This window comes from Netta rufina (genome assembly GCF_964035555.1).
Source record: "Netta rufina genome assembly, chromosome: 4".
NCBI classification, from domain to species: Eukaryota; Metazoa; Chordata; class Aves; order Anseriformes; family Anatidae; genus Netta; species Netta rufina.
In genome coordinates this window covers 49,951,165-49,973,659 of record NC_140127.1, presented here as the reverse complement: position 1 = coordinate 49,973,659, position 22,495 = coordinate 49,951,165, and the positions used below count along the sequence as shown (strand labels likewise).

Sequence of the window (22,495 nt, the reverse complement as noted above, 5' to 3'; positions counted from 1 at the left end):
CAACAGGCTTGGAGGAGACAGAGCTGTATAGTGCTACAAGGATATTTTGAGAACTAACTGCTGAACAATTGGAGTAAGCGAGCTAAATACTACAAAGGAGAACTGCTATAACTGCTATAAAAAAAAAAAAAAAAAAAGGCAGAAGCAACCCTAGCTGAAACAGTCTAGCTAGCATCTATTACCGAGCTCACTGGGATTTGGAAATAGCCCATACAAGAATCACCACAGAATGGCTCAGGTCAAGAGTGACCTCAAAGCCCACCCAGTTCCAACCCCCTGCCATGGGCAGGGACACCTCCCACCAGCCCAGGCTGCCCTAAGCCCCTTCCAGCCTGGGACAGGGCATCCACAGCTTCTCTGGGCAGCCTGTGCCAATAATGCTGAACCCCAATGCCTTCAAATGTTGCAATGTTTCTTCACCAGCCCGTTATCATTCCCAGAAAGTTTATTACAGATATAGAAGTCGTAAAGGCTCAATGTTATTTGGGTGCAAGTGTGCAGAAGCATTAGACAGTGGTAAACCACAGCTAGACTATGCACGAGGCCAGCTGCTCTACCACTGACGGATAAGGTACCTTGCACTTCCTACCGGTAAGACAAAGCAGGCCAAAAGTTAGAGTTACACGGTCATGAACCCTGAACTGTTATCCTTGTTTCTCTCACGTTAACTCAGACAACCCATGTGTACACTGAGGTTCTTTTGCCTTACATTGTTTTTTTGCCTTTTGTATTGTTCTTTTACCTTACATTGTTGTTTGAACATGAGGCCTACATGTCATGCTTTCTGTTGAGCTGTGGCTCAAACATATAGGAAAATTGCTAAAAGCTCGTGGCTCTCTGTGCCACAGGGAGTATATTATATACCCATGATCCGGATTATATGAGCCCACTGAGGTGTAAAGTTCGCCTGCATGCCACTCATGGAGCTCAGACCAAGAAAAAAACAACATCTAGTCCTTTGAAGTAGTTGTCACTAGACAAAATGACCAGGATAAAACTCCCTGAAACACAAAACTAGACATAGAATTGGCAATACCTGATGCAGAACACCATGTTTTCCAAGTTGGAAACGGATGCATAGTCAATGAGAAAGGGTTTAATTATAATCTTCTTAAGTTCTTAGAAAAAAAATAAATACAGACAGTCTGTTCTCAATTGTATTACCAAAAACTTTCAGCAGACCAATTAATTTTAACCCCCAAAATTAAAGAGGCAAACATTCACAGTGGGGAAAAAAACAACACATTGTGAACCACTCTTGACCTGTTGATGCCTAGCAGGATGACACTGTAGAGTGCTCACTGGAGAGTGTTAATATGAAAAGCTAAAAGTTTTAATTGTTGCCTTGCAGCCCCACAGTACTCCAACTTCCCTCCTGAAAGGTATCACACTATTACACGAGAATCAGCTATGACTATACTTTGGCTCACCTAGGCCAGCCAGTCCAACAAACAGCCAAGTCAGCTCAACGTTTCAGCTTAATCTTAAATAAACCCTGCAGAAGAATTAAACAACTTTTCTTTTGAAACAAAGTTCAGCAACAGTTTTCTCCAACAACATCCCGGAGCAACATACCACAGCTCTGCTTCCTGAGAGAAGCCAGCACAGACTTGAACCACATCCATTCTGGAATACAAATGAGGAAGCTTTTCACAGCAGCAGTTCACCCAGGGAAGGCAGTTGTCTACTGACAGCTGCCACCTAGTCCCCCTGAGCAGCGGCCTCCACAGATTACAGAAAACAGCAGCTTCTGGCACAGAGAAAGGTGCTCTCATCTTTACATATCTGACTTACTAAACCTGCAGTGCAATCTTTACCAAGGGGTTTGTTTCCTTCCTGTGATAGTGTCACAAGATAAGAATCGTGTGTGTGGTTTCCCAGTGCTTGCTCAACAATCTTCCCCGGAGATTTTGAAGCATCTGGGGCACATCCTCAGCACCACAGTAGCAGCACAGAAGGAGAGCTACTGAAAGAGCACACTGCAGAAACCTCTAAAACAACACGAGTTAATTTCACCCTTAACTTCGAATCAGGAAGTTGTCCCATTTATCACAGTACGCAGTATGTTGTGTGTTCCTGCAACTGTTAGTGGCTCTTTACTACCTCAATAACTTACAGGCAGCTTTCATTCTCTGGTCTGTGTTGACCAGAGACACAGGGAAGTGCCTTGCTGCCTGATACACCTTTCTCATTACATGAAGTCTGAGCTCTGGAGATGTCCAGCACACACAGGAGTAACAAAGAAGTTGCTTTCTGTGTCGGTGTTTCATTTTCCAAAGGCACAGCTCAGATTTCTAGTTGTGATGAGATAAAACAACCGGGTTACGCTCCTTCCACCTCGCTACGCCTTAAAATCGTGTCAGGGAGCTGCTGGTGCAGCTCACCCTCAGCCCGAGCGCCCACCCAGCACCTGGCGCTCATTGTTTGCCTTCCTTCCCGGTGCCTTTCGGCGCACGGCCGGAGCTCACCTGCTCGCGGGCTCAGCGACTCCCACCTGAGCAGCGAACACCGAACCGAGCCGCTCCGAGCCAAACCCGGGGAGGAAACACGGGGTGGGCACGGAGCCGCTGAGGGGCAGAGCCCAGCCCCAGGCGCCGTGGGGCAGCGGGGCAGGCCGGGCCCGCAGGGTGCGGGAACAAAGCGCGGCTCCGTGCCGGGAGGCGCCGCCTGGGCCCCCCCTCCTCAGGCGGGCACGGACTCCGAGCCCCCCCCCCCCCCCAAAGCGGCCCCGTACCCAACGGCCGCTCCCCCCCCCCCCGCCCCGCCCTGCCCTCGCGCTCCGTTTCCGTTGCAGCGCGCGCGCGGCCCCCCCCCCCGCCCAACGGTCCCCGCCAACGGTCGGCTCCCCCACTCACCCCGCCGCCGCCGCCCCGAGGAGCCCGTCCCGTCCCGTCCCGTCCCGCCGCAGGCCGCCGCTGGATAAGCGGGAGCCGCCCGGCGCCGCCGGCTTTATCCCGCCGCCGCCTCTCCCCTCCGGTAACTCCGCGGCCCGGCCCGGCCCGGCCCCGCCCCGCCCGGCCATTGGCGCGCGGCGCCCCACCGGCAGCCGACGCTGAGTGGGGAGCGCGCGCGGCACTCACGCGATGCCACCCCCCCGCTCGCAGCCCATTGGCTGGTGTTGGGGAGAGCCCGCCCCTCCAGGCCACGCCCTCCGCTCTTGAGGCCAATCGGAGGGGGAGGGGGAGGCGGGGCCGCGGTTTGAGGCGCTCGGCGGTGATAGGCTGGGGCGGCGGGCAGGCCCGCCTGGCTTGCGTGACGTCACCGGCAGCGCCTCGGGGCGGGCGGGCCCCGTGAGGCGAGGGGAGCCCCAAGATGGCCGCCGGCTGGAGAGGGGCGGCTCCTGCCCGCTGAAAGCCACGAATAAAGAACCCCCCACGAGTAAAGCACCCGCTAATAAGACCCCCACGAATAAAGAACCCTCTAATAAAGCCCCCACGAATAAAGAACCCACTAATAAAGCTGGTCCGGCTGAGGGAGAGGAACAAATAATAATAAACTCGTAGCCGAGGGAATACCTCAGCTGAACTTTTCCCTGTGTGCTCAGGAATTTCGTGGAGCGTTTCTCCCTCTGCAGCCTAAACGTTGGGCAACGCGACGCCCAACAAGAAAAACAGGATTAATCGCTGCTGTTATGTATAATTTTAGGCGACTGGCTGAAGCAAAGCGTTATCGCGAGTTGCCTCTGCTTTTGAAGCCCGGCGTGGTCTCCCCTGTGAATGCACGCACAGAAATGTGACTGAAATGAGACCAGGGCCAATAAACCAGACCTTCGGTGTCAGAATGGAGATTTTCCCACCTTGTTACCTGCCTGCTTTACAAACTACCCCTAAGGATCAGTTAACATGCAAAGCGATTTACAAAGTGCGTTATAGTACCAGTTATTAGTAATAGTAATTATTATCAATGTGGGTAAAGCCCTTCCTAATTGAGGCTTTGAGTGTCAGCTCTGCAAAGACACCCACTCCAGTTCTTGCTGATGTGCCGTAATGCTCGGGGCGAATAACTGGTCCTTTGTTCGCCACCACTTGCAGTGGTTACAACAATGCTCTTTTTTGGTACAAAGCGCTGTTGTTTCCTCCTTAGGGAGAGAGTGAATTTTCCAAATACAGTCCTGTTAACTCTTGGCAACAACTGAAGAATCAGAAGCTCTCAGCTGTTGTGTTTTACTCTTTTGTCCTGACCTGAGCAAGAGCAACGAACAGAAGAGAAAAAAAAAAATAAAAAATCACCATTCCAGCTATGTACTCGAGCACATGAAGTTCCAGTACTTGTTCTGGCGACTTGCCTTACCAGATCCGCGGATACTCCAACTCTTTCACTCATCCACGCGATTTCAGCGTCCCGTGTCTTGTGTAACATCTCAAAAGTGAAGTTACTGGTTAAGCCAACTTTTTGTTTTGCAATGAATCTGTATAAAGCCTGTCACTAGCCGCTAAACAAGGGGATGGAGAAGAATTTACCAGGCAGATAAGCTTTTAAAGCACTTGACAGTCCCTACCAAACTCACCATATGAATGCTCGAGCCTGAGCCCTGTGACTTTGTTTAACAAAGCGCTGTGATTAGGAAACCATTAGATTTTCACACCTACTAACTTCTTCTTAGATAAGTAATCCGTTCATTTTAAAAGACTCATTTTTCTAAAATTTTCCTTTTCCTCCTCGAGACAGCTCCTTCAAAAGAAATCGTTTCAAATTTCTGAAGGCTATCTGTCAAGTTAGAGTATTACAGTATTTTGAATCTCAAGTATATTCACTCTTGGACGATACTAAGTTACAAAAGATTAAAAAAAAATAATATCATGGGTGCATTGTAATGTAACTAAAATGAATGCCCCCCTGAAAAATACAAAAATACATAACTGTGCTACTTCTCTTTACAAATAATCTATCAGTTTTGTTGATTGTGCATATTTAAAGACACACTCAACAGCAACACAGTTGTCAAAACATCAGGCTGTCATTTTGCATGTCATTAAAACAAACAGTTCCAAAGTCTTTGAAAAATAGCATTACATTGTCATCTCTGAAGGTCTACCCTAGCACATAGATTTTTAAACAAAAATATATTGGATAATGGCACCTGGAATTGCGGTCAAAGCAAAAGATGGGAAAACAGTATTCAAGAAATTAGATTTACAGAAAGGGGTTATACAGCTAGTCTTAAGCTTTGCCCATTGACAAGATTTTATGTAATGCATCAGGACTTGGCAGTACCATGACTGGTTTTAAACTGACTTCTCAACTAGCTGCCAGAAAGATGACATGAGCGTTAGGGAAACGGTAAAAGTAAACCGGGTGACAAAAAGGGGGTCCTTGTAGAGATTTCTTTCTATGGGTGAACTTCAGAACAAGAGTTGTAGCACGAGAATGAAGTGTCAGAGATGCAGATATGCTGAACATGGCCCTGCACCTGCAGTTCTAAGCCAAAAAACGGACACTTAACCAGATGAAACCTTGAAGTATCAATAAGCATCTCACAGGCAGACTGTACTAGGAAATTTTTGAAAGGAAGGTAAAACTCACCGGTTTGGTGTATGACATTCTTTTTTTTTTTTTTTTCCCCATTGGAAGTCTAAGGGATTTGGGGATAGTGAACTGGGAAAGCTGAATGGATAACTATTCATTTTATAATAGGCAAAACAACCGAGTCATTATTTTCTTTAACAAAGGAGACTGATATCCATTTCCTCCCATTGAAGCTCCGTGTTTAGAGAAGGTGCAGTCCATAAACACATCCTCCCCTATAAAAATGCAAGCTTTAAAAAAACATTGTACTCTTTGCCTAGAATGTACTGAAAGACAAATGGGAAGAACGAAATAAATCGCCTTTAGAATTGTGCTGGAGACCGTAAATAAAACTACTGTGAGTTGATGAGGCCAAAATATTTTGCATTGGGATTAATAATGTGCCTAACTGGTGCTCTGTTATTGGTATGTGCTTCGTTAGGGTGGGCTCAGATAATAGGCAGAGATGAAGGCTGGAAGAAATCTGTGTTAAGAGGCAGAAGAATTTAATGTAGATTGGAAGTTTATTTATTGTATGATGAAAACTATGAATTAAGAAACCTTTAATACACAGATCCTTGGTGCTATCCAAGCTTATTATCCAGCTTATTTCAAGAATCCAGCACTCATAAGCCCACCTCCTCTACAGCTTCCTTGCTGGTGCACGTAGCCTCCATAAGCAGCCAAATCTATTACTTTACACACCCCTAACTCCATTTACCCCGGGTCCCTCACCTGCTCACAGCACTCCTTTCATAGTCTCTTTCTCTACTAATTTCAGCTATTTTGCATGCCCGTTCCCTACTAATTTCTGACACCTGCAGTCTCTAAGCCTTGCGTTTCCTGTCTCCGGGCACAGGCTTATTTTTTGTACCTCCACCAGTCTGCAGCAATTTAAGCCTCTTCTCTTGAACCCCAGGGCTGAGAGCCCCTGACCCTGGCAGGGAGCGCTGCATCCCAGGCGAGCCAAGGCAGAGCAGGACACGGCGAAATCAAGCGGCAGCTCCGAGCGGCTACGGGAAAACTTCACAGCATGCACAGCAACACCATTTGTCCTGATTTCTGCCAAACACACACCACTCACCCGCTAAAGCTGCTATTTCGGTAGCGTCAGCCAGAGGCGAGCACGCGGATTCTTTCTGCAAACACCGGATTTTTTCCCAAATTCACCTCAGCGCGACGCTGAGCACCAAACGCGCCCTCTCCCTCAGCCACCCGCGGGCGGCGTGCCCGGGGCGGGCGCTGAGGCGGAGGAAGGAGCCGCTCCCGGGGGGACCCGCCCGGGGCTCGCCGCCCAGCCCGGGCTCCATCCCCGCCCCGTCCCCGCCTCCATCGAGGTCGGGGCGGCCCCGAGCCTTCCGCTTCCCGCTGCCACCGCCCCGCCATGGAGGCCGGGCAGGGCCCCGGCGGCGGGGAGGTGGGGGAGCCCCACGAGGTACGGGCGGCCCTCGGCACCCGGCTGGGCTGCGGGGGGGAGGCGGCAGCTCCGGGCTCCCCACACACCGGCACGGGCGGGCGGGGAGCCGCGGCCCGGTGCCTCCCGGTGCCCTCCCCGCCCGCCGTGCCCTTGAGGCCGGTCCCGGCCCGGCCGTGGCCCCGCTGCCGCCTACGGTGGGGGGGGGTCACGGCCCCATAAGTGCTGGGGGGGGGGTCACGGGCACATAAACCTGGCCTTGGGGGCCCAGCGGGCCTTACCTGGGGAAAAGGAGCTGGCTGAGTGTGTGCACGCACTAAGTACATCCCTCTCCCTCCTCTCATTTATTCCATAAGTGTTTTTTTTAACGTTATATTTAGTGTAAACAACAAGCTGTCGGTTCCTTAACTATAACCCCATCAAAACACAGGCGCTACGAGGCCTGGAAGTTACAGTACGCTTTTAACTGACAAATCCTAAACCTGCCTTTTTCTCTTTCTTTTTTTTTTTTTTTTTTTTAATCGATCTCCCCGATAAAAGAATGTGGCACCTAAGCCTTACGTGCCGACGGAGGAGGAACGCAGGCTCCTCAAGGAGTGCGCTGACGAGAGCGCCCGGTACCGAGGTAAGCTGGGTTTGCTGGCCTCTTGCTTTGCCTTCCTCCTGCCCTGTGTGCTGCCGGCTGAGGCCTCAAGGAAGGAAGGCCCAGGTGCAGCTCTCGTGGTAGCTCGTTCAGAAGCTGCCCGTGGCCTAAAATGGCATCCCAGTGAGTGCTGATCCACGTAGGACTCACGTTTATTTATTACAAGTTTGTAGGACAGGAGCTGTGCAAAAAGTGCATCGTGTTTTGTAAGGTTTATCCTTTATAACGAGACCCCTTCACATTCTAAATGAACGTGTTTATTAAAAATTGGGAAATAGTTATAATTAACCTAGGCCCACATTTATTTATGTATCTGGATGTACTTTTTTGTTTGTCACTTATATGCTTTCAATTTTTGTTATCTTTAGAATGCAAAAATAAAATACTTTAGGGTAGAGTTATTGCTTTTTGTCTTTCTGGAGGCTTGCAAAAAACTAATCACTTAGCTCTACTTTTCGAGAAAATTTCTGTCTGTGAACACCAGGTATTTGGGCTTTTTTTGGTCAATAAAAGCTAAGATTCGCAAACATGATTTTGCAGTCAGTAATTTTTGTACTACAACTAAGTGTACAAGAATAATAAACTTGCATTATTTTCACAAAATACTGTCAAAATTTAATCAAAATACCACAGTAAATTCTGTTTTTCATAAAATGTTGATTGACTGAGAATTGATTTATATTACTTTTTAACTTTGTGTTTGTAGTCCAAAGGTTCAAGACATACCTGTATTATATACACATGATTAAGAGCTTTGAACAAGCCTTCTGAGGTGATTGGTCTCCACTATTGTACCAGGCTCTAGTAGATTAGTCCTAGTGCTGGTAGGCGGTTTAGTAGAGACTGGGACAGAAGAAGAATTTAGCACCTGGTTTGCTAAACTTAGCACATTGGCACTCTGCTTTCTCCTGGCAGCCAGTTGTTTCAGTGGCAACTTCTAAGCCATTACAATTTTGAATTAACAGTTCAAAGTTCTGCTTCAGCTGAGACGTTCTCTATTACTTTGGCATTTTCCTCTTCCACTTTTATTCAAATGGTTAGAAGCCTTCTGCTTGTTTGGTAAAATCCAGCCGTTTTAGACGTGAAGAGAGTCATGTTCATTAGCAGTAAGATGGTTGTTGTGGCTTATTGATAACCTTTCTCATGGAGTGCACAAGGGGAGTTGTTTGTCCCTCTTTGGGTGTTTTGCTCTGAGTTCTTGACTGGTAAGGAAGCTTACTGCCCTGTTCATCTTTTTGCAGAGACTGAAGAAGCAACATGTAGGTACTGTTCAGAAGCCCCAAATTAGTTCCTTGAGTAGTCTCACTTCAGGGAAACACGTTGGTAATTGGATTCTTCTTCAAGAGTTGTGTCCTGTACTGTTATCTCACTAGGAGAGCCCAAAGCCCTTTGCTGTTTCCTGGGTCTCCTGTCTTCGTTTCACTGTTCTGTATCATACATGTCTACACGGTTGTATTAGCTGTGATCAATATGTGGGTTTTGAACACTCCTTTGCATAGGCTGCCTGTGTGACTGCCTTGACATCATTGCTTCTTACTGTATCAATTCTTATTATTCGGAGGTAATGTAATTTTATGTATTTTCAAGATGGGGTCAATTTTTACCAGTTCTTACAAACCCTCTGTGTTGTGATAGTTCATTGCTAACTTTTCTTTCAGAAAAGCTTGCTAGTCATCTCTTATTTCAGTTTAATAAACATTAGTAATACCAGTAAAATGTATAATTGTGTTATCAGATAATATAAATTCTAATACAGAAATCACATTACAATCTACCATTTTATCCTTTGCACTTTTAATCTCATCAACAAAATCACACACTTGATATGACTTTTTCCCTCAGAAAACCATTTTGAATGGAACACATTACATTCCCACCCTTAATGACTTGCTGCTGATGTACCAGCCTTCCAGTATTTTTCCTAGGATTTATTTTGTTCCCAAAGCAAAGTACTTTTTGCCCATACCAGTGAAAAGCAGCAATGTCTCTGATCTATTAAGCTACTTTTATTTATTTTGTACGCTTGCATAGTGATTCTTGTGTTCGACTCCAATTTTCATGTACCTATTGCTGTTTTAATTTCTAGTTACCATTTTGTGTCATTTATAGGTGCACTTAGTAGCATTTGTTGCCATTACAGTGCATAATCTATCCTTGATGTCCAGAACATTTGTGCTAGGTGTATAAGTCATTTCTAACCTCTGTAATTACTGTAATCTTGCTTGTGAGCCATGGAACCAATACTTTTTCTTAAAAGTGACATCCAGTCATATTTACCCTAAAACACTAGTTGGACTCCTAATCTAGTTTAGATAGATAGTGTTGTAAAAATTCTTAGAAATACTATTTATCTTGAAATAGGAACTTAATTAGCAGATTGTGTGCTTCAAAATACTATTAACATCTCACGCTGTTCACAGTAAAATTCCCCTAGGTAGAGTTAAGGCAAGTCACTGAGCCTTCTTGTAATATCTATATTTTCAGAGCTGCTTAAAGTGTAGTAGTACTGTGACAAGTCTGAGTCCTTAATGTCATCGACTTTGGCATTACCATGTTTGTTATTTCGGTATCACTGTATCTTGTGTTACCTTAGTGGTCTTACAGATAGTTTCATCTTCCTGATGTTGTAATTATCACAGCTTGAAAAAGCGTTCCTTTTGTTTCTTGCTATCTCCAAATGATTTCTGCTGTCTGAAGTAATTCAATATGATAAAAACTGATGTGAACTGTTAAGCAGACTGTGATAGGTGGTAACGCTGTTCTGTGCTCATCGTCTTCTCTGCATTCTTGAACCTATCCCCAGTTGTGTAGCTTGATCCGTAAGCTAAAGAAAAACTTGCTCCGTTCTTCTGTTTGTTGATAAGTAAAAACTGATCGGGTTACCTAATTTTACATTAGTTTGTTTTGTATCTCTTTAAGAGTTGGAGATACTTAAAAGTTTTCATATTAAAACAAAATCAGGCCTTTTGGTTATCAAAAACTTCTGGAGGCACTGGCCTCTGTGTGGCCTTCTCCCCTACAGAACAGTGTTTGTTTCTCAGGTTTAAAGCACTGCATCTCAATGCTGTAGCAGTTGTAGATAGCTGTCAGCACCTGGAATCTTGTACCTTGATTCCATCTGCCACTGCCTTTTGTATTTTAGGAAGCATGAAGTCCGGTGAGGAGAGGATGACTCATTAACCTGTACTTCATTATTTATAGGAGGTCTCTAAGCTAGAATTGAGAATGTTTCATAGTTTGTATAATTTGATCATTGTATATGATTAGATTCTCATACAAATGAACATAGCAAGACCTAACGACTCTTGTTTTATTGTATGTTTTGTTAAATATTATTGAAAATGTTGACAATTATATTTTAAGCAACTTTTCTTCTCTACAGCTTTTCCTTTGGCTGCAGCGAGCATGCTTGCTACTACTTTCTTAATCAAAAAAGGTAAAGTATTAAAAATACTTAGTTTAATTTGAATTTGCACAGATTAACTATTTTTTGTTTTTACTAAAGTTACTATACTTTAACATCTAATCTGCTGGTAAATAAGAGAGGTTCCAACTCGTAAGCTATATGACTTGCAGTTCCTGAAACTAAAAGAACAGAACTTCTGATTAAAATCACATTCTTACTTATTGCTTGCCATATGCAGTATCTCACTGATTATGAACCAACATATTCTACAGCGTGTAATGATACTGTGTGATATATTAAAGAGATAATTGTTAGATTTTTATAATGTTATGGGGAATTCCAATATTAAGTTTTCTTGAATTTTCTTTCATTTAAATTTTAAAGAGTCACCTGTTACCCCGATATTATGCAAGAGAACTGTCACTTTGGATTCATAGAACAGTTAATGTTTCTTCAACTTAATTCTTAATAACTTATTAATAATTACTTTGATTCCTCATTTTCAGGTATTCTAAGAGAGACCTCAAGATTTGGCTCTTTTACTAAAGTTGCATGTAAGTAAAAACTGTACATGAATTCAGCTTGCATTTGTGACTTCAGTCCTGGAGTCTGTTGCTCAAATGTGATCCCCATGAGACTAGCTGGCTGATTCACTGTGACTTCATTTTATGCTTATATTGGTAAAACTGTGCCTGAGGATGTAGATATGTGATCTGATTTATCCAGTGAATAAATTTCACCTTTCTGCAGTTGATTCTACCAGTCAGCAACTTTTTCGAAACATTTAACTACAACATCTGATACCAGAAGAATGTATTCAATATCAAGAGGTAGAGCAGTTAATTTACTCATCGTCTTTGAATTTGTGCAACTGATTTTGGATGAGCTTTGTTTGTAGGCTTTCTATAGAACTCTAAGATTCAAAATGTTCTTGACAAGTGTAAGGTGAGAATATAAGATGAAAATATTGCTAACAGACTTTGTACAAGCGCATTTTTTCCCCTTTTGTTATGGTCTGTCAGGAATGAATATTTTTCTATGGTAGAATTTAAAGATGAAACAGCATAATCAGAAATAAATTCATGCTTCAGCAAAAGTGTCTGTAGGAATGTAACCTGTTGCTATTAAAGCATCTTTTGAGATTATTATAGCTGAAAAGAAGTAAATAAAAATGCTTCTTTTGACTTAGCTTCTGTATTTTCCTTGGTTGTGTAAACTTGACAGGAGGGAAGAAACAATGACGTTTTCTTCTAGTGCCTGAACTACAAATATTAGCAATTTGTGATGCTTCTATCAGAAATTGATTTTTGACAATGATTGTATTTATAGTTCATAGTATCTGTTTGGTATTTCTTCTTGTTCTGGCAAGCAAAACTTTTTGACATTGTTTAAAACTTCGTGAGTCTAACATCTTGTAAAATATTAGAACAGCATACTGCTGCAGTGAAGTCTGCCTGAAGGACTTTGCCAGAGTACACCCACCCCTCCCTTCCTAATTTGAAGGTCATTATTCATGTGTCTCGCTTGTCCCATTCAGGCTATTTTAGTGCCTTTTTTTCCTGGACGTTAGGTGTGTACAATTATAGGAAAACAGCAATTTCTTGTGAATGATTTTGGATTAAGTATAATCAAAAATAAATTAATAAATTAACCTTTTCAATTTAATACATGACAGTAAAACAGGAAGTTGCCATCTTGCCAATCTGCCCAGATGCAGTCAGTTACAGCCAGTTACTGTTACAGTTTACTTCAGTAGGAAGAGGGTAAAACCCATGATTTGTAGTGAAGGAAATGTTGTTTAAGCAGATAAATGAATGAGAGAGGCTAGGGCTGCCATTTGTTTATGGTAAGTTCTGCTTGCCTTTTTGAACGAATAATAGAGCAAACCTTTCTAACAAACCTTTCTAATAAGTAATGGAATTACTATTTCCCTGATACCTACACATTTGTAAGTAAGGGCCATGTTCCTTCTGTTTAGAAGAGCTAAATTTTGAAATCAAAGGAGAAAATGAGCAGCTGGACTGGACCAACTATTTTCAAAGTTAAAGTTATTAGCCAAAATACTTCTGGCTTCTGTTCAGTGTACACTAGTGGGCATATAGACTTAAAGAACTTTCCATGCAAAGTGTGTTTTGACTGTTTTTCAGTAGGTAACTGTAAGTGATTTATGTACTTCTTAAATACATCTTAGGGGAATTTGGGGGGAAGGGAGGAGGCATAGCTGCAGTTTAAAAGGCCTGAGTTAAGCAGTTTTCATTTCATTCTCATATTGTTTAGGTCAGATGCAGCTACTGTCTACAGGATCTTCCTGCTAAGTATTGCCAGAGACAGTTTACAGGTCCAAATCATGTCTCAGAGTTTAACTGTACATTCCTCCTGCAGTGACATCTGGTCAAAGGGAGGCAGTTGTGTTGTTTTTTTCCCCTTGATGAGTTCTGAAAGAAGAGCACATCAAATTCCAGACACTGCTAGTTCATAGTTAGCTGATGATAAACAATGATAAAACAGTTTAAGAACATTCCTGCATTTCTGGTGTCACTGATCTGAGCGTATCAAAGCTGTGTCTGTTGATCATAGTCTGCTAATGGTGCGTGTCTCTTCTGGTTCATAGACTCTGAAGTGTATCCATGCTTGACTGCAGTAATGGTCTTTTATATCTAGCTAATGGAGTTGGGTCAGGTGGGGACTGAAGACATCAAGACACGTGAGGAGCGGCTGAGGTCCCTTGGTTTGTTCAGCCCAGAGCAGAGCAGGCTGAGGGGAGGCCTCATGGCGGCCTGCAGCTCCCTCACAAGGGGAGCGGAGGGGCAGGCGCTGAGCTCTGCTCTCTGGTGACAGTGACAGGACCCGAGGGGACGGCATGGAGCTGGGACAGGGGAGGGTCAGGGTGGAGGTTAGGGAAAGGTTCTGCACCCAGAGGGTGGTCGGGCACTGGGACAGGCTCCCCAGGGCAACAGTCACAGCACGAAGCCTGATGGAGTTCAAGAAGCATTTGGACAACACTCTCAGACACAGGGTCTGATCTTTGGGTGGTCCTGTGTGGAGCCAGGAGTTGGACTCTGATCCTTATGGGTCCCTTCCCACTCAGGATGTTCCTTGATTCTGTCTGGTATTAGCCTGTAGTGGGACCTGAACTCCTTTATCTCTCTGATTAGCTTCTCTAAAGTCTTGTTGCAGTGAACACAGAAGAAGCAAAGAACAACAATACCTGATTTACTGTACTAATTTGGAAAATGTAGATTATCTGGCTGTCAGTTATGTAATAATAGAAAACAAATATTTTAGCCACTAATTACTTTGGGTAAAACATTTTCTCGAGAGATGTTTCTGTGTCCTGACTAGAAGGCCTCAAGAAAAGGAGACTTTAACCTTTTGCATAAATTACAAAGAGAATCACCTATGCTGCTTAACTTCATTTTGCTAAATATCTAGTTTGAATTCTTGTTGGGTCAAAAAACCTACTGTGATCATTTAGTGTGATGTCCTGCCTAGCAGATCAAAATGTCTTATGTACCACATGGAAAACGTTTGCCTACAGATTGCAAGGGTTCAAATAATTCAGTTGTTTGTCCTCAGGCAACCTCTTCAGAATGTACCAAGCCTAGTACTGAAATTTTGTAATGTCTCTTCATACTGGGAAAGCCCTGTCAAGATCTGTCTGTTCTGATGGATTGAATTCTCAGAATTTTCTACCTTTCTTTATTCCTTACCGTTTTGTCATCTTTGATAGTTGCAATTTCTGGGTCTTGGGAAAAGCTGATTGGAGCTCTCTTCTTTGGTACCTTTCACTCATTAATTACTAGCTGAAGTCACCTGATACTCAGGTCATGTCTAACTCTCTCTAAGTATGTCTCTGTTCAGCTCTTGTATTTGTTTTTAGTACCCTTTGTCCGCAAAAGTAGCAAAGAGATAACTACTGATTTATTTTTTTTCAGATCTAAACCTTTTGTCTCTAATTCAAGGTGCTGTGTAATTTATTGGAAATGACTACTTTAAAGCTATGTTGAATGTTATGATACAGCATATAAAACCATCTTTTTTCTTTTAATAAAGTTGCAGGAACGTGTGGGTACCTGGCTGGAAAGATATCCTACTTGCCAATCTGTAGCGAGAAATTTAAGAAACTGAAGGACTCCCCAATAGGAGATGTTCTACGACAAGCTCAGAGACATAGTTCGCATTCGTAAGAATTTAATTCTTTTAAATTTAAACCTTCAGATAATCTACACCTTCAGATCTGCACCTTCCCTCCTCTTTCTTCTTCCTCTTTCTGCCACTTTCAGGAAGCTGTATCATCTGTATGAATTGGCCAGCTGTGAAACACACATTTTGAATTTGTTACATACAACCGGTTACTTTGAGGAATAGAAAAAGAAGCATTTTAATTTAGAAGGAATATATTTTGATAAGTGAGACTTGTTTTCCTGTGGAATTTACTTACAGGAGTGTGACATCAGAAGTTGCCCTTCTCAGCTGTGAAGTAAACTAAATGAACTGAAATAAAATAGTGTTACTTTCTGGAAGCTTTTCCCATAGTTTAGTTTGATTGAAGTAGGAAGAGGGTGGAAATGATTTCAGTGTTTATCAAAGGAAAGAGCTCAGTAAACAATATCAGTGCAGGAAGAAGCGTGGTGGTCAGACTTAATGCTGTTTGTTTAAATCCTTTACATCTGTAACAGCATTATGCCGTACATATGAGAAACTCATCAGGTTCTTAAAACTATTTCCTGTTTTGTTCCAGAATGTTTTCTACTTCAAGTGGTGTTTAATTGCAAATCACTTTTGGAATATCTCACTTAAACCCTTGATTCAAAACTGGGAGCAGTCTTTGGATAGTGAGTAAATAGTGAGTCCTGCTTACCACTGTGTGCTAAGATTTGTTAGATTCATGTAGGACTTTATTAATTTTTTATTAATTTTTCAGTTTAAATTTATGACAGTTTTGTCTGCAAGGTTTTTGTAGACAAACTAATTGCAGATGTTCTTCATATAAAAGTAGAAGTAAAGCTGAACAGAAATTTAAAGTACAAGGTGAATACACTCTAGTGACACCAAGAGGATGGCATTTTTGATAGGGACAGACAAATAACTGTGTAGTGGTTTGTAGGGCCAGTCTGAGTTGGTAGTGAGTACTCGAGTATCAAGCATCAGTTTCCACAGTATTTTTTGTGTGGTATTATTTTTTTTCTCTGAGAAAACTCATTAATGCTTCTGCTGAAAAAATAAATGAACAACTCAGTAAACTGTTTTGTTTCCCCAAGACAGTTCTTCATTCTCTTTTTCTTCTGTTGTGTATTATTGGTCAATTATAGTAGTTTGTAATAACGCAGAGTTTTAAGTTGCAAATTCTTCCTAAAAGATCTTTAGAACTAACTGTAGTTCACATGCTACCACTAGTTACAAGGACACACCCTGTACTATTTGTGTCTGACGCGTTTTTGCTTTCTGAAGAGTCCCTGGGGGGAAGGATTGTCATTTTTACATTGTAAAGTGCAAAACACTTTCTCTTTTGTCTTCTGTTTTAGAGATTTTCGGGTATGATTTAATTTTCTGGGAGGAAGGAAGGGTGTTGAGAAAGGGGCTATGTAGATCTCAGCAATGTTAAAGAAATCTTTTTAAGACAGTAACTCATGTTGTTGGAAACTAAATTAAACCACTTACCAGAGTATTGTCTGCAGCTGCACACAATGTTACTCTTATAGTTTCATTTTAACTTGTTAACAGTTCTGTATTTAATATTTAATTTTATCATTTTTCAGCCGTTCCAGCCGGAAATCTGAATTTTCAGATACACCTTCTCAGTCGTTTACTGAACCTTCTTCTCCAAGAGCTGGATTCCCACTTTCTTCTACATATTCAGATGATTATAGCTCAACAGACAGAGGCCTCTCTAGCTACGAACCAGTTCCATTCAGTGCTTCCCTGAATGAATCTTCGCCTACAGGAATCACTGATTATGCTGTGCAAGGTGTGATATGTCGTAGTATTTAGCAATTGGTAGTTCAGTAACTCTTAGCTGTCTCTTAGTTCTCTCATTAAACTTAATTTCATCCCATGCAAACGTGTGGGATAATAGAGTGTTTTTGAATGAAACACCTTGAAGTTCCCAGAATTGTTTCAGGGACAGAAGGTAAATCCGTGTGTAATTTTCTAAGTTTAATCTAAATGCAGGTGTTTGTTTTTTTTTCTTAGTAGTTCTAATTGCAAGTAAATTCATGTACAAGGTTTAATCTGTTATGAAACTCAGCCTGCAGACAACTCACCCTGGCTTGAAGGTTTTTTTTGATTTAAATTAAAGTGAATATGCCAACCATTTCAATGCAACTGATAAGAAAGGCTAGCAAACAAATGGTAGAGAACAAGGTTTAGTTTATTTCATTTTCACCAGTTTTGATGCTTTAACTGTATACTACTATAATTTGGTGACATTAAACTATTTTTTATAATGTGACAAACATTTAAATCTTCTGAGAACTGAGTGCATATTGTGTTCTCTCACGCAACAGCTGACTTTTCCATGGAGAAGTAAAATGGTTTTAAAGTACTGGTTTGTGCAGCTGTTCCCCTCCTTCCAATATGAACTTTGTCCTCAGCTATTGGTGGGGGCAGGGGAAACACTACTCTGAATCTCTGTGGTACAAAAAGGAAGAAGCTACCGTCCATTAGTTACATATTTTGAATCAGTTTGTGTTTTAAATTCCCTGATGGAAAATGTTTTATTTGATGCAAAAAAAAAAAAAAGGCCTTTCATGCAACTCACTTTTAGTTATATAAAAGTTTTGGATGTAGATGTGTCAAGGGAATTGTAATAACGCTGCATTACAAATACTGACAGTTTATAAAGCCATAAGTATAGAACCAAGATTCTGCATTATAAATGTAGATAAAATGTTTATTAAGTGACCTGTGATTGATGTAGTCCTAATAAGATTCACTCACATTTCTCTTCAGAAACTTTAAATATATCAAATGTATGACTAGCATTAATTTTACATAAAGTGACCAGAACTGTTTTATCCATCAGGGACCACATGACCGTTACGCTTTCCACTAGATGAAATGACACAAATAAGTTAACTGCTGGTCTGCTAAAACAGACAAAACAAAAAAGATGAAAGGAAATGAATGAAAGAAGGACCACATACATACTCAGTTGCATTTTGAATTGCAGCTGTCACCCTCCTTTTCATTTGGGATTGAGCTGTAATTAACTGACATTCTAGAATAGGCTGTAGCCAGGTTTAGTTGATTGTCATTTCTATTATTTTGGTGTTTGTTTTGTTTTCAGAACCTGCTCCACTTCCAGAAGAAGGTCATAAAAAAAAAACTGTCACATATGAAGAATTAAGGAATAAACACAGAGAAACGTACGAAGTAATGGTACCACCAAAGGCAGAAACTCCAATCAAGTTGCCACAGGAAAAACCAGCTAAGGAAGGTAATGTGCTGATTCACAACCATACATGGTATATTCAAGCAGTAGCAGTAATTTTAAAAATAGTTACAAACCCAAAGCTTAATTCTGCCTACCCTTTAAGCAACATTGTTACACTATCTGCAAGTATCTGATAAGTGATGTAATCTATTGTTACATATTTTAAATTAATTTTATTTTCAAAAACATTGATCTTCCAGCAGCAGATTTTAAGTCCTCTTCTCTGTCCATATTGCTTTGGGACAGACTCAGACAATCTCATAGCTTCTTTTTTAAAAAATACATTGTGCAACATATTTCAACAAAGAATTTTCTGAGCTCAGAGCTTTAGTGAAGAGTTTTAGCTATGGAAGGGGGGTGTATGTTTTAGATAGCATTGTTCTATCAAAATAGAGCACATAGTTGATGGTTTTGAAGTGGGGGGCATTTATGAATTGTTTCATGTGGAATTAGCACATTTCTATAGCGGCATTGTTTGTAGAGGTTCATTATTCTACATTAAAACTCAAAGGAAGGAAATGGTATTTGGCAGCAATATTGAGATTTGTTTTCACAGTGAGAAACAAAACTTTACACAGCAGAAGAAGAATGCGGTGCCCTGAAGGATAAGACTTCATTCAGTCAATTCTCTCACTTGATGATTTTTTTTGAGAAGGAGACACCAGCAGCAATTTATGATTACTTGCTCCAGAACGGTGTCAGTGTGACATCTGAGAAAATGATGTCAGCAGGAGGAATGTCAGTTGTAATTGTTTCATGTTGTATGCAGTGTCCAGTCATCTCAATCACAACGCAATGAGACTTGTAGGAACAGGTGATGTTTCCTGTTAGGCACACACAGTTGTAATAAATATACACATACATATATATGTAGATATATGCTAAAAGGTCTGAAATAGTAAACTTTAGAACAGTGTTGCTTAGGAAGGTAAATCTATTACATTTTTGTGTATTACTCTTTCCAGATCATTAATCTGTAGACAAATCCACATGGTCTTGAAATTAGAATTACAAACAATGATTGGGTAGTGATTTAAATGTTGTTAAGAGAATAAGTCTTTTTCTGTTATTACATGTCTTTGTCCAATGAAACATTAAGAAATTATTGACCTGTCCTTTCAGATTCTAAGTTCAGCCGGCTGCCTTACACAATCATTGATTTACACTGTTTTTTTTTCGAGATAGTTCTACACAAATAGCCACTAGAAACATCACTTGAAAGCCATAAGCAGAAAACTTAAGTAGCATTCTGCAAACCTTGCCATATTCCGTGGCAAATCTCATGGCTAAGAAATGAGAATGCGTTCGTTATTTTATTTTTAGTTATTTTAGTTGTTATAAAATGTTAATCCACGATATTGCCTTCTCTGTTATATTTCTGTGTTCTGGTTGATGGGTGTAGTCAGGCTTTGAGACTCGAACTGCATGAAGCAGTGCAGGAGATTTGTGAATAAACTTTCAAGAGTACCTGTTTGTTAGAGAAAGGAGTAAGAAGGGAGTACAAAAAAATCAGAAATGTTTTATAAGCAGAGGTGTGTTTAAGTCCACTGATGTCATGGGCTGAAATCTGATTCAGCGTCTTGTGTCATATGGGACACGTTACTTGTTTGCACGTCCTGAGCCATCACCCCTTTGCTCATCATCTTATCTCCTTATTGTAGGTACCAGGCTAGCAAATAAGAGACTGGTTTCTGTCCTCTGATGCAAGGACAGAAGGGAAAACTAACCATGTAGGAAGCAGACCCTAGCTTCTATCTGCTGGTGCTTTTTCCCGTTGTAACAGTATGAATTTGTGTAGCTGCATAGCGAACTGGACTGGACCATTTTTCAGGGAATGAGCACGACTTGCTAAGCTGCCATGATTAATAAAAATAGCAATCAGCTCATAGGTTGAGTCAGCTTCTCATTGTGCCTTACCTGCAATATCAATCTGCTCCTCTTGCCCAGAGGAGCTGTGGATGCCCCATCCCTGGCAGTGCTCAAGGCCAGGCTGGATGGGGCTTTGGGCAGCCTGGGCTGGTGGGAGGTGTCCCTGCCCATGGCAGGGGGTTGGAACCAGGTGGGCTTTAAGGTCCCTTCCAACCCAAAACCATTTTTCAATTATGCAAGACAGATCTGAATAAAGCCTTTAAGACCAGTACCTGTTTTTTCTTCTCTGACTCACTTCTTTACTAAAGGAAGCTGCCAAATAATAATGGCTGAGTAGTTTCCTAGTAGGGATTACTGATTTTTGTTTGTGTTTTTAGCTATCCTGAATCCATCCAATTGTGCACGTAACTACATTATGTAGCCACGTATTTATTGTAACATTCCTTGCCCGTTTCCTCCAATTGTCTTTGTTTCACCCACATGTTGTGTTTGTTTCAAAGTAACTACAAATTCTGTAGGGCAGAAATTTGCACAGAAGGCCTTTGGGCTGAGTATTAATTCATTAAAGAATAATGAATTACAGACTTTCTTCTCCGCATTTATTCAAAACTAGTTTAAATTACATGCTTATTGTACTGTGACTGATGCTGTCCCCACTTATTACTTTTAATTGCAACATACCCTAGTTTTTGGCACTGTATAACTTTGGGAATTAGATTTAATAACATGACTACTGTTTCTTTATTTTCTTTAGTTAAAGTAAATAAATATGGAGATACCTGGGATGAGTAAGAACCGAATGAAGAACTGAAGAAAAATATCTCCTGTCAGCCAACTTGAACTTCATCTATATCAGTCACGAATACTGGCACCTTTGATGTGTTCTGTCAGGCACAGTTACTAATAAATGAGAAAATCTTGACTTGCCAGAATATTTAAAAATAAGTATTTAGGCTGAAGATTCTTTTTTATTTTGCATAAATGACAAGCCAAGGTATTGTGAGGTGTCATGATTGTAAACCATTAGTGCTATTGTTTAAGAATGAAAATGCTAACTAGCAATAACTAATATAAATGTACAAGAAGGGGTGAAATGTGTGTAAATAAAAGCAATTATATGTATTGGGAAGGGAAAGATAACACAATCTTCCAAAACTTTGAAGATTTGCATTAAAAGTTACCTGTAGAAATAACCTCTCACTTTTTGTCTGAAAGTATGCTGGAAACCTCAGAATGTTATCATACTTAGTAATGGTTGGAATAACACTGAATTATTAGGAGAAAAAGGGTAGAGGAAACTAGCCGAATACAGGAGTAACCGTACAGAACAGGACTTTTCTTTTTCAAAGCTTTCTTTGGGTGGCAGTTGTGGTTTTAGACTGGTCTTCTGACTTGCCCATACTGGGTCTCTTAGGACAGTCAATGCAGAATTCAATGATTGAATGAAACTGCAGGTATTTAAAATAGCTCTAATTTAAGTGCAAGAGGCTAAACTGGACAAACTGTTAAAAGTTTGGTATCTTGACTTATTTTTTGTGCATTGTCCTTTTTGTCCATTTGTGCATGGCAAAAACAAAACAGAAAAAAACACTTGAGACTGTTCACAAAGAAAAGATCCTGATAATGGAGTATTGCACTGTTATTACCTGTAAGAACTGAGCTACATTGGCAAAACTACTGAAAAATATTTCCTAATGTTTGCATCCCCTGCTCTGTCTCAAAACACTATTGTTTTTTTCTGTCCATTAGATACTCATTTTCAGCTGTGCTGTTCAATCTCACAGCATTGTTTTTGTTTTGACTCTTAGGCTATAGGTGAGCATAAACCATGATGAAGTTAATAGCATAAAAAGCATTGCTGGCATTTTGTTGGAGATGAAAAATAGCCTACCAAGAAGAAAGTTCTCGACTGTATTGATTTAGTGGACTAGCAGCACAGAGCAGCATGAACAGGAAGATAATTTTAGGTAGGTAAAGAACAATCAGCTGAAATGGGAGGGAGAAAATGACTAAAAGATGAGAGAATGCTTTAAGAGACAAGTACTATTTATAATCATCAAAACAGGAAGATTGCTATCAGATAAACAGAGAGAGAGAGAGAGGATTGTGCTAATCGGATAAGCTTGAAGTTGTATCAGAAATTTAACTTAGAGAGAATGCTTCTTGTGCCCGTGATGACACCGTGATGAGAACTTTGAAAATAAAGGAAGCTTGCTAGAGTTA

The 22,495-nt window shown here is 41.3% G+C and overlaps 2 protein-coding genes across 3 annotated transcripts in view; one reads left to right on the top strand and one right to left on the bottom strand.

The window, feature by feature from the left end:
- Nucleotides 1–6,712, bottom strand: part of FRYL (FRY like transcription coactivator) — a 170,888-nt gene extending 164,176 nt beyond the window's left edge. The window contains exon 1 of one of the 2 annotated variants that reach the window (XM_084286220.1): nt 6,590–6,712. The gene's annotated coding sequence lies outside the window, so the exon portion shown is untranslated. Of the gene's footprint in view, nt 1–2,855; nt 2,987–6,589 lie in introns of those variants that run through there. The other variant, XM_084286219.1, reaches the window with a different exon arrangement.
- A 125-nt stretch (nt 6,713–6,837) lies between these two features.
- LOC311209237 (OCIA domain-containing protein 1-like) lies at nt 6,838–22,495 on the top strand. Its single transcript, XM_084286501.1, has 8 exons — nt 6,838–6,940; nt 7,460–7,544; nt 10,945–10,998; nt 11,475–11,522; nt 15,022–15,151; nt 16,728–16,936; nt 18,257–18,406; nt 21,027–22,495. The coding sequence occupies exons 1-8, from the start codon at nt 6,890–6,892 to the stop codon at nt 21,062–21,064; spliced, it is 765 nt and encodes a 254-aa protein (XP_084142627.1). The 5' UTR covers nt 6,838–6,889; the 3' UTR covers nt 21,065–22,495.